The sequence below is a fragment of the Schistocerca serialis genome, chromosome 6, assembly GCF_023864345.2.
Source record: "Schistocerca serialis cubense isolate TAMUIC-IGC-003099 chromosome 6, iqSchSeri2.2, whole genome shotgun sequence".
In the NCBI taxonomy this organism is placed as follows: domain Eukaryota; kingdom Metazoa; phylum Arthropoda; class Insecta; order Orthoptera; family Acrididae; genus Schistocerca; species Schistocerca serialis.
Window position 1 is genome coordinate 567,728,846 of NC_064643.1, and position 12,078 is coordinate 567,740,923.

The 12,078-nt window shown below is 37.6% G+C and overlaps 1 protein-coding gene across 3 annotated transcripts in view; it reads left to right on the forward strand.

Moving 5' to 3' along the window:
- Positions 1 to 10,352, forward strand: part of LOC126483808 (V-type proton ATPase 116 kDa subunit a 1) — a 617,022-nt gene extending 606,670 nt beyond the window's left edge. For all 3 annotated transcript variants that reach the window (XM_050106991.1, XM_050106990.1, XM_050106992.1), the window contains exon 18: positions 8,213 to 10,352. In XM_050106991.1, coding sequence (XP_049962948.1) covers positions 8,213 to 8,309 — 97 coding nt within the window. In that variant the 3' untranslated portion in view covers positions 8,310 to 10,352. The remainder of the gene's footprint in view (positions 1 to 8,212) is intronic.
- Positions 10,353 to 12,078: the final 1,726 nt, after the last annotated feature.

Below are 12,078 nucleotides of genomic sequence, written 5' to 3' on the forward strand. Positions count from 1 at the left end.
GCACTCCTAGAGCATAAATCACTTATTGAGAAAATAGTGTAGCAGTTCCATACACAGTCAGAGTACAATGCCACGCCAAGTCCAAAACAGTGCAGAGTGCCTCAAGAGCAGAGTCAAGTTAATATGAGTAAACACAATAACTGAATGAGATCAGGTGCACTTCGCTTGGGGATCATATCAGGTATGCTGTTTGTCAGTCCCTCGAGGTGACACTGTTGGTTGGCTGTGTGCATCAGTTCCAATACAATAGTGCCTTCAATGTTCAGTCTTGTTGCCACCTTTTGGACAGACCTGCACTTCTGAGTGCCAGCTCAGGCGAGTTGAATCATGATGGTTCGCGCCAGCACATCACGTACTGTTATTATAGCAGCTGCTGAGGTCCGTGTATGATAAATGTGACAAGATAGCGTTACCACAAATGTATTTGTATTGTGTACATGTTTATGTAATGAAGGTTCATTCTGCTTTTTGATGAAATCCATGGAACATGGTGAATGAATTGAAATCAAGGGTGTTTGTTAGCCCTTTGAGACACTAGGGAAGATGGTGGCATTTCCAGCTGAGTGAGCAAAATTGATGTTAATCATTAACTAGATCAATAAAAATTGACACTTTATTAATTTGAATCATACATTTACCAACTGTTACATCAAAATGTGAACTCCTGTCAGGAGGATTTTCAACACACAAGAAAAGTTGCAGGTACTGGCTGTAATCGGGAGTGAGATAGAGGGTGGTTATACTTTAACTTTTGCTACTTGAGAGGGGCCACCATAAAAAAAAGTGATCATAGGACAATGAAACTACGTTGAAACATTTGAAAGGACATGTGCTAGAGAAATAACAACTAAACCACTGAAAGAAACACTTACGATTTCTGTAGAAGTGTATGTTATTTGATAATTGCAAACCATGTTTACATTCCAGGTTACAAACATTTCTCAATGTGATGACCACCTGGATACAAGACAGCCTGAAACCTAACTAGAAATACCATTTCACAATTGTTTTCAGCACTTATCAAATGGTGGCTCACAGAATGTTAAGCTGACACGATACAGCTCTTGCACTGCTTGGAGATTGCATATTGTGTCTAGTATTCTCAGCCATGGCAACAGTAACTTCAACAACAATTTGTGGTGCAATTGGCTGTCAGCCTCTTCCTGGAGCAATTCCCAAATCGTCAGTTAATTCAAATTTCAAAATCATTTTCTTCAGCCCGATGCAGAAAATGTACTTCTCAGTATTTCTTTAATGCATTGATACTCATGAATAGCAGCACCTCTATTGCTATTGTTTTGATAAAACAGCTTTAGGAGTAAAGCTCTGCTCACCTTTTCCAGATCCTATTGATTATGGGCAACTGTAATGCATACCAATGCTTTTATTTCAACCCTACGCAGCTGTACCAGTACTGGCACCTAACAGCAGTCACGATAATATCCTGCAGCACACAGTCTGAACATCATTCCTATGAAGTTTGACATCCAGGTGGTAAATAGTTTCCATCTACAGTCACTCAAGTAGCGAAAGTGTAATTATAACCACCTTGTAGCTTTAATAGGCCCCACAGATACTGCACTGACAGTAATGGACATTATATGATTATATTTCCTGTATTTTCACATGTACCTAGCACCAAGCCATTTATTAACACCCTCCCAGGGTAGAAGGGGGGAGGGGGGAGGCGCATTGAGTCCTTGCTTGGCCACCATTGCCCCCCCCCCCCCCCCCTCCCTTTTACAGCACTACTTCCCTTTCTGTGCTGCAAGTCTATCTGTATCCTATTTCCTTTTTTTTTCCTCTCTACCTTTCCACTGGATGATATTCTTGGTACCAATTGTGCTTGATTCTGATCTGTGTTTTGGACACTCGTTTTCTTACCTTCCGTCCTTCTATAGCTTTTCAATATTAATTATATGCTCCCCTAGTTGGGTGTGACTTCCTACCCCTTTTCTAAATTTTACAGACGTGCAGATCATGCAAGGAAGGTCACCTAGTGTGGTGTATATTCCACTTTTTGTGCTTTTATATCTTTGTGCCCTTCTTTCTGGTAGTGGTACTATCTATGACGAAAACCCAGCACAGTAACCATTCCATTGTGGGGATTTCGACAAGTACCTGCACAGTGCAGGGATCACATTGTTGGTGCCTGAGCTGGAAACTCCCCATGCAAGCGAAGGAATATGTGGCCACCATAGCTGGGGCACGGGGACTCCAGGACAGTGTACTGGCCAGGTTACTGTTGCTGTGGGTGGGTGGTGCCAGTGGGGAGAGCTCCCATTCAGAGTGGATGGTACCAAGGCAGAGGACTTGCACATGGAGCAAATTAAACTGTCTTCTGCTGGTGGCCACAAGGCCCCAACAGTCTCTTCAGAAGCTAAGTCATATTACAATTCGTAGAAGAATGACCCCAAAATGTTCCTTTTCCTGGCTATGGCGTGGGAGGAACATTGGGCTCAAAGATAAGGTGACAAATACTTCCCCCAATGTGTGGTTTGTTCTAGGGTGGATGGGGATTCTTTTTTGACTACAGAATTATTTTTCTTCATAGAACATCTCAAGGACAGGTTTGGGGATGTGGCAGCAATTTCAAAAGTGAAAAGTGGCTCCATTCTGTTTAAAATGGTCTTCCGTGCTTAGTCTCAGGTGCTGCTCGCCTGCGACAAGCTGGGTGGCATACCTGTAACTATAACCACTCCCCATAAAAGTCTGAATATGGTACAGATTATCATTTTCCACAGAGATCTCCTTTTACAGAGTACTGGCAAGTTGCATGCCAATTTGGAGCCACGAGGTGTGCGTTTTGTCTGGTGTGTCCATTGGGAACCAAAAGGCAACAGAGTGGGTACTGGAGCCATCCTCTTGGCCTTTCAAGGTGACTCGTTGCTTGAGAAGGTGTATCATTGTGATACCAAACAGTATATTTCTCCTCCTAAGCAGTGTTTCAGTGCGTGTAATTTGGCCACATGTTCTCACATTGAAACGCCAGCCCAATCTGTAGTACTTGTGCCCATCACTTGCACACAAACATTCTTTGAGCATGTCCCCACATCTGTGTCAACTTCCGGGAGCACCATTCCTCCAGTTCACAAGACTGCACCGTTTTCAAATGGGAAAAGAAAATCCAGGATTACAAGACTCATAACTGCTTCACATATCAAGAAGCCATAAAGAAATACAATCTTCTACATGCTACACATGAGACAATGCTGTATGCTACTGCTATAACATCATCATCCTTTTCAGTGACTGTGCCATCGACCTCCATGTCTTCTACATTTAGCGCTCAGAGTCACTCAACTGCACCCTCTACCCTGCTGGTTGGTTGTACTTCTCCAATTGGTTCGTCTACACCCCCTTTGAGAGTATCAGCTCCCTATCCATTGGGGACCAGCCAGAGAAGCAATGCTCTCCTGTGGCACCCCTTACGAGGAAAGAGTTCCTCAGGGTGCTTCCTTCCCAGGACACTGCTGGCCTGCAACTGGAGGCCAGCAGGTGGCTGAAGGAGCCACAAGAGGAGGTGACATACCATGTGCCAGTTAAAAAGCTTTTATATAACAATGAGATCGGGGAGAGGGAAGCCAAAGTAATGGTTTCTGGTTTCTCTAAAACTGAAAGCATATTTATTGCCACTTTGTGTGCTGATACAAGGAATTTGTCCACTGCTATGCAGTTCAGTGGACATGTTGGCATCCCCATTGCAAACACCCCTCCTGTTATGAGTGATAGGTGATACATACATGGTTGCTCAACATACATGTGTAATACATTCATAAGAAGTAATTACACATGGAGGAATTTCAGAGAAGTGTTTAAGCAGCAGCTAAGATTTTCTTTGGTAGGATTTCCTGCTTTAACATAACAAGAAATACTGCTGATTTTTGTAAAACATAACATTTGGCTTACTCAGGTAGCCAGATTAATCCAGCATGAAGTCTGTAGAAAATGCTAAGAAGATACCTTTGGTTTTTGGATATAAAATAAAACGATACATTACAAAAATAACTTTTCTTTATTTAATTTGGGCAAATTTAGAGGTAATACTAGTCTCATCAGTGTTATTTGTTCATTAAGTTGAGATCTTATAGATATTCTTGTCCCATGGCATCCCTTACCTCAATTTTAATATGCTTGGAAAAGGACATTCTCCACTGGAGCTGGTAATCATCAAAGACAAGTAAATACTTAAGACTGTTTCTACATTTGGGAAACACGATTCTGATGAATTTTTCATTAAAAGTTTATAAAGCTGGAGTTCCAGGGGCTCATGCTTTTTGCTGTCAATAGCAACAGCCACATTTGTTTTGAGCAGACTAAAAACTGTGCCAGTTCATCACCTAGGCTTTCTTCCATGTCATCTGGGTAGGCACTGACGATAAGTGGAGTTCTTTACAAGATCTCTTCTGTTGTTAGAGTTAAATTGCTGAAGCATTCCAAAAACATTAGTCACTTGATGGTATGCATCCATGTGTGTAGTTTATAAAGACAGAACATTATCAGTTACGACACTAAACATCTGAATTTCAAAATTTTTGTCCAGTTGTTTGATTTGCTTCAATTTCATTCAGTGTAGTAGAGCCACCAAAATGATCGTACTTTGTAATTTGCTTGCGTTGTCTTGAAGTGTGTTGCTTATATTCTTCACAGCTGGTCAGGACTTTGTCTTTTGCTTCAGTATTAGAAAATTTGGACTGCATTGTTTGAGTGCATCCATGTAATGATTTATAAAAGGCATATCCCGTGCTGAGTCTTGATCAGATGACTGCAGTGAAGCACTAGTTACATGTATCCCTTTCCCTTATTTGCATGAATATGTATGTGTTGAGCAAGAAGAATGTCAAATTTGGCTATTAATTCTAATAAACCTGAATAATTTCCATTGTGAGGTGATCCAACAATTTCATCACTACATCAAAATGCAATACCTCCTTCTGCTAAAAAAAGTTAAAACTGCAATAATTCATTCTTACAGTGTCCACCATTAGTTTTGTTCTGTCTTAGATTGAATCGCAAGTTGAGAATTGACTTGCATATTCTTGTTTTTGTGAACTAATGATGAAGTTATCTCTTGTCGCCGTGAAGTATTTTCTTCATGCCATTTCAACAAAATCTGTAACTTCACAAACAAAACAGAAAAGTTTCCCTTTATGTACTGAGCAACAAAACCATCCTCTCATGTGAGATTTATTTGTTATTTTATGACTGTATGTGAAAAATTATTTTTTACAGAATCGTGATTTAATTTCTTTGCTGTATACTTGACAAAAACTTACTGTTAATTTGTCGCATTTTGTTATTACTTTTGTTTAGTTGTTAGCTCGTGGAATATGTAATAACATCAGAAGCACATACTATAGTTTCCACCTCTCTTTGGATTGATGAAGTTATCTCAGGATAGAGAGGGCTTGCTATGCTTGTAACTTCGCTTGGGATGGAAGACGATGTGCCTGAAGTGGGAGGACTTGCTATCCATTCAACTACAGTATCACTTGTTGAAAATGTAGCTAAATTGGAAAAAGTTTCATATATTATGTAGTGAGTCTACTGCCATCATCTATACGATGAGGTGTAACTTCTATAAGTTTTCTGTTTGAATTTACTTACATTCAGTAACATCATTCTGAACGTTAAAAAGCTCAAAGCTTATGTGCTCTTGATGTAACAGGTCTTTTTCAGCTTTTGCTTTAGACTTTGTCCTTCCAGATGCATAGTGTTGACCAATATCTCTAAGCCTGCTTTTCATGATAGCTACCTTGATCTGCATAGATGGGAAAATAAATTACAAAATAAAATGGAATTCTGTTTTTTAATTGGTTGGCGTCACTCATCAGTATTATAATTCATATCAGTTTTGTACTGAAGCCAGTGCCAGTCGGCTGCATCAGACGTGAGAGTGAATCGGTTCTCTCCGGAGATGACAAACGGAATGAAATAGACTTTCCAAACAGTGTTGTAAGGTAGAGTCCCATGTTCCATAGATTTCAGCCATTTACCCTATCAGAAGTGTAGTAACATTATGGAACAAATCTAATGCACCACCAGCAAGAGAATGCAAAGGCCAGACCCAGTCAAACATGGATGCAGCAACATTTGTGTAGTCACCTGTGCTCATTCATTCTGGATTGGCAATTAACTGTGGAGAACCCAACTGAAAATTAAATTCATTGGACAAAGTCCTTGCAGAGAAAGATATGGCTAGTCACCAGTAGGTACAAATATTAACAAATCTATCAACAGGAGACCAGAGTGCTTGAAGTTATGAAGGAAGAGGGCTGGGCCAAAGCACTTGTATTTGTGTTAAGGCTAACAACATATGTTTCATTATGGTCATTTGTTATGGTTGAAATGTCACACAGAAGTTACAGAGCTCCATGAAAGCTCATTATGAAGATGCTCGTGTTTGTATGTGGTACTTACTTGTAGTAATGTATATGAAATTATTTTGAACATGTCTACCCCTCAATCAGACTGGCAGCAGTGAGAAGTGACACAACATCTGTTGAATTCTTCCGACATCCACTGAACAACACCAGGATAACTAAGCTCACAAAAAGTTTTGCTAACTCAGTATTTGCCATTCATTGGTCCCAAAACAATATGTACATTTTATTGGATGGTTATTGTTACACAAACATTTAAAACATAAATTCTTTCCTCACCATGACAAAATGCAAACACAACCTTACCAAAATTACATTTTTAATACAAATTCACTTTATTAAATTTTTGCAGAATAATTAAGTTAATGCAATGATTGAAATGTGTCATTCAAGGATCAGAAATTAAATTTAAGATAAGGATTTACTTTAAAAAAATTGAATGAATAAACTAAAGACCACAATCATTTTGATAAGGATTTTTAAAAAAAAATTACAATTTTGTAAGTACTGAACATGCAACTTCTTGGTTACAAGTCTAGAGCATTAGTCATTATGCTGTGGAACTGCTGGGTAAATTCTTATTATTGTTAATGGTTTAGCATCTCATGAGAAATTATTTTCATGACAATTTCACAAATGAGAATCCAACAAGGTGGATGGCTTCATGGTGTGAAACTTGCCACCCAATCCTACATAACTGTTTGGATGATTTCAAAAAGTCAGTCTCACATCTGGTGTCTCAATGGCAAATAAATATTTACTATATTTGGAAGTAAATGAGTTGTAATGATTACAGTTTATCATCAGATCAAACACCGTTAATTGATGCCTACATTGCAGACACTGCGCATAGAACCTCTCGTATTCCTGTCAGCAAATTTTGCAGTCCCTATATAAAATAATATTTTCCTCTCTTAATATCTCCTAAAGTTGTTAAATAGTGGTACTGTATCCTCTAAGTCCACAGTGACCAGCAGTAAAGAAATATAGAAACTGTAAAACTACGAAACATTAGACAACAATAGTCACTCAGTAAGAGAGCAACCTTCACTCTAGACAGATTGTATCAAAGGTACTTCAAGAAAAGTATACAGACTGTAGAAGGAATGAATGACTGTAATAGCAGACTTCAAAAATAAATACGGACTCCATTAATTACTTTCTTATTGGTAATCAACAGAACCTTGTTTTAATTGATCAGGCTATTACAACTAGAGTGGACAACATTAGGGAATTCCTCTGTAAGTTTTGCAGTATTGTCAACTTACAACACATAATATATAGTGTGGCCGGCACTCACTTTTATAAATGAGCTAATGTAGATTTGACTCAGTCACCTTTCCACTGAATAGTAGGTAGAATACCATTCATATCTAGCTCGATAGATTTTTTTACACCCAGGCATAGGGCCCCCTAATGCACAGAGCCAATAACATTTGTTAATTCTTGCCACAGCACTGGTTTTACGTACTTTTGAAACATTCAGCTGTTTCATGTGTGTACGTCACTCTATAAGCTTATGGTGCACGTTTGCTTGTGGTAGTTTTGCGTAGCACATACTCCTCTTTATTGCGAACGTTACATGTATAATTGTGTTATTGCTGTTTTTGTGATGTGTCTCCCAGCACACCCCCCCCCCCCCTCCCCCTCACCACCACCACCACCACCACCACCAGTCAAATTTATGGAAACAGGGCACTTCGGTTTTATAAATCATATAAATAAATAAAAATCTATTACAAAATGATTTTACTATTTATACAGTATTTTGAGAAATTATATCTTATTAAATGTAAAATAGAAAGTGTAATTTCCTCCTTTTGTTGCAGGGTGGAATTCATGAGCAAGTTTTATTCTGGTGCTGGATACCTTTTTGCTCCATTTTCATTCAAAAATATTTTAGAGCAAGATGATAATGAACAGTAGTGTTCACTATGATACAGAAATGATATTGTATATAGTGTTAGATATGTGTAAAATATGTATTTATTAAGAACCATGTAATATAGTAATTAGTACGAAAACAGATGATACTGGGATGGGTAGTGAGAAAGTTGCTTTGATTTCTAAAATGTAAGACATGGTAATTGACATACTGTACAACAACAAGAAAAATTCTTAAATTTTAACATTAGTGCTTTTAGCCGAAAGAGAGTTTAAGGAAGGTACACACAAAAAAGCAAATAATACATCACTGATAGTTATTATTTGCATTTCCAATTTGAAAGCTGATGTTCAGATTGTTTTTCAGCCCCACACAACATATTTATTTACTTAGTTTATAATAGTCATCTCCTTCACTTACAGTAATTTTACAAGTATTTTCTTCGCATTCTTGTACTCATCCTCCCAAAAGTTGGACGAGTCTGTTCTAATAAATTCATGCTACTGCGTAGAATTGATTTTCAAATCCTTTGTGATGTTTCATATTAAGCTCATCTAACCTTGCAGGTTCTTTCATAATTGTGTTCTTCTGAGAGATACAGTAAATATATATTTTACATTAGTGCAAGTTGTGTTTTATTCTGACATGGATTTAAATGAATTTTGAAAATGTAAGAGTAGTTTTTATTTCTTTTATTAAAATACCATATATTCAGTCCCATTGGGATTCTAAAAGACTGTTATACATTTCTACTGTCGTGTGCTATATTAATCATCTTAGAAAAGTGTTACACTTCAGGAGATAATTCCCAGTTTTTCACATTGGATATATTCATATACAAAATGCATTTTAGGAATGAATCACACTGTTCTACAGAACAGAAGACAAATGGAAATAGTCTGAAATCATAATGCTGTTTTAATAGAAGTATGTGACTAATTTTATGATAGGAGTAATTGATATCCTGTATTGGGGAATATTTGTAAATAATATTCTCATTTTTAAGTGACAAAAATAGTATTGGTCTACGTAAATATATATTTTATTGGTTATGTGTAGATATTATTCACTCATAAGAAAAATGATGTGATAAAAATGCTATATGAATATTTAAACAAGTTTTATATTGAAAAGATGAAAAAAAGCAGTTTGCAGTATTACTTGGCAACAAATCCCAATAAAATCTGCTTGTATAATTACGTACTAGAAGTAGCTACTAAGGAGACTGGAAAACTACAATACGGCAAGTATTATAAGGTTTCCCAAGTGTCTTTTTCAAAATATGGAAAGAAACTGCAGCAGTCCAATCCATTGTAAGAAGTGGAAAGGTTCATTAATTCTTTTCTTATTGTTCTGGTAATGTGTAACAGTCCTAGATTAACATGAGATTTTAACACTGAATTGTTTGATAAACAATGTCTCTTTTGCTTCAAATGTTTAATTCTTCTTAACATGTTAACTGTATTCTCTCTGACATTGCATGAGCCCCAAGTATTGTCCAATTCTGCAGATACTTCCATACCATAGTATTTTATATTCTTTTAACATCACATCAGAGATGGTTATTTGAGAGATGCTTCTGTTTCCACTTTAGTCATACTGTCTCTTTGTTGGACAAATTTTGCCCTTGCTGCTGTCCAAGTTGCCTGTTTCTTTAAATGTTTATTGTGTTTGCAAAGTATTACTGAGTACAGTACAGTATTGTTAACATTTGAAAGACATAAAACCTGCAGTGGTTTGCCATAAGTAATGCCATTCACTATGTATATCTGTGTGTGTGTGTGTGTGTGTGTGTGTGTGTGTGTGTGTGTGTGTGTGTGTGTGTGTGTGTAAAGTTGTGATAAAGAGGGAGATAATGTTGTAAAGATGGCTTAATTTTCAACAAATATTTTCTATGTGTATGTATTTTTATAAAAATACGACAGAAGCAATTATGTTTTAAAGTTAACTAAATGGCAGTATAAAAAATAGGAAAATAAATATTGTGATGAATGATCATTTTGCTTAGGAGTTGTGGGTTTTTGGAAATTGTGGACAACTTAGTGAAGGTCACAAATGTGCAAATAAAGCAACTGTGATACCTGTATTTTGTCATTGACTTTTGCCCTTCCCTCCTCTTTATATTTGTCTTATGTGCTGCGATAAGCCAACTCGAATGTAGTAACAATGGCCACAACAAGCTGATCCTTTTTATAGAGTGAAATGCCCAACAGACACACAAGGAATGCAAATAGTTGGGAACTAAACATGTGATAAAAGGTGTAATGTTTAGCTTCTTTACTGTAATAAACAAATGAAACTAGAGAAAACTGTGGAGAAGAGACCAATACTGCAAAAATGTTATTCCAGGAACACACACTACACTATGAAACATATAGGTTCAGTGGAAAATTATATGACTACACATAAAACAAACATAACATTTTCGATGATTAAAAGAGTAAAATGTCATAAAAAGGGAAAAATATTAGTGCATGTAGCTACATAGCAATAATCTATCTCAAAACAGGTAGAGAATGGAAAGAAAACTAAATGAATTTGGAACATTGCAATACACCTGCCTGCTTGTGATCCTTCTTATCTGTCAGTAATAATACACATAAATGTACCTTACAGGGATTAAAAGACAAATTTCCTCTGTAACATCGCACTCTCCATATCTGCCAACTACATGTCAGCTCATCCTGGGAAAATCTGCACCAACCAGAAGGCAAATAGCCTGCACTTACTGCAAGTGTTGTCCTGCCATACTGGGTATTGTCCTGCTAAACCAGGTATGTACCCCAGCAGGCTTGTGGCCTGCATCTGATCACCTTCAGAGTGAATGTCAAGACAAAATATGTTTTAAAATATTTAGGCACTGCAGAAAGTCACCTTCATAGTTGAGGCCCCTAATGCATTCTTGCGTTTTGGCTCTTGATATGCAGGTAGCAGGCTTGACTCCTGGCAGAGGAAGACATTTTCATTATTAGTATTTGGCTAATAAGGAGAGGAGAGGCAGAGGAGTACTGTTCCTGATCAACAGACTTTGCACCCATGTCCTGGTTAATTCCAAACTTCTCCACAGTGATTGATGAAGTGAGGGCTTGTGATGCTGTTGATGGTGATTCTTGTGTTGGATAGGTACATTACACTTGACAGCCTCTTTAGTACTATTTGAGAGGAGTGGAAGACATTTTCATTATTAGTATTTGGCTAATAAGGAGAGGAGAGGCAGAGTAGTACTGTTCCTGATCAACAGACTTTGCACCCATGTCCTGGTTAATTTCAAACTTCTCCACAGTGATTGATGAAGTGAGGGCTTGTGATGCTGTTGATGGTGATTCTTGTGTTGGATAGGTACATTACACTTGACAGCCTCTTTAGTACTATTTGAGAGGAGTGGGCTATGTTCGAGCTTTAGGTTTCATTTTCTCCCTTCTCTGTCATCATTAATGACAATAAAAACACGACACTGAACTCCACACACTTTCATCACAGTTATCTGCACTGGAGACACTTAAGAATATTCACACTGTGCAGAGGAAATATGTTGCTGTTGTAAGGGTAGAGATATTGATACAGTTCCTGTGTTTTGAATCCTGCCCTTACTCATCTCCTGCCAGAGCAGAGAGGATGCCCCATCATCTGAGTGTAGAACCAGTTTGGCACCTGTCAACTTGATCCATGATGGTTGGTGTGAGGGAGTCTGCAGAGTGAGTTGCAGGTTAGTGAAGCACGCACAGTCACAAATCAGAGCATAGAAACTAGGCACAAAAATTAATAATTGTTTATTCAGTCGGTTTTGTATGAAATGAGACAACTTTAATA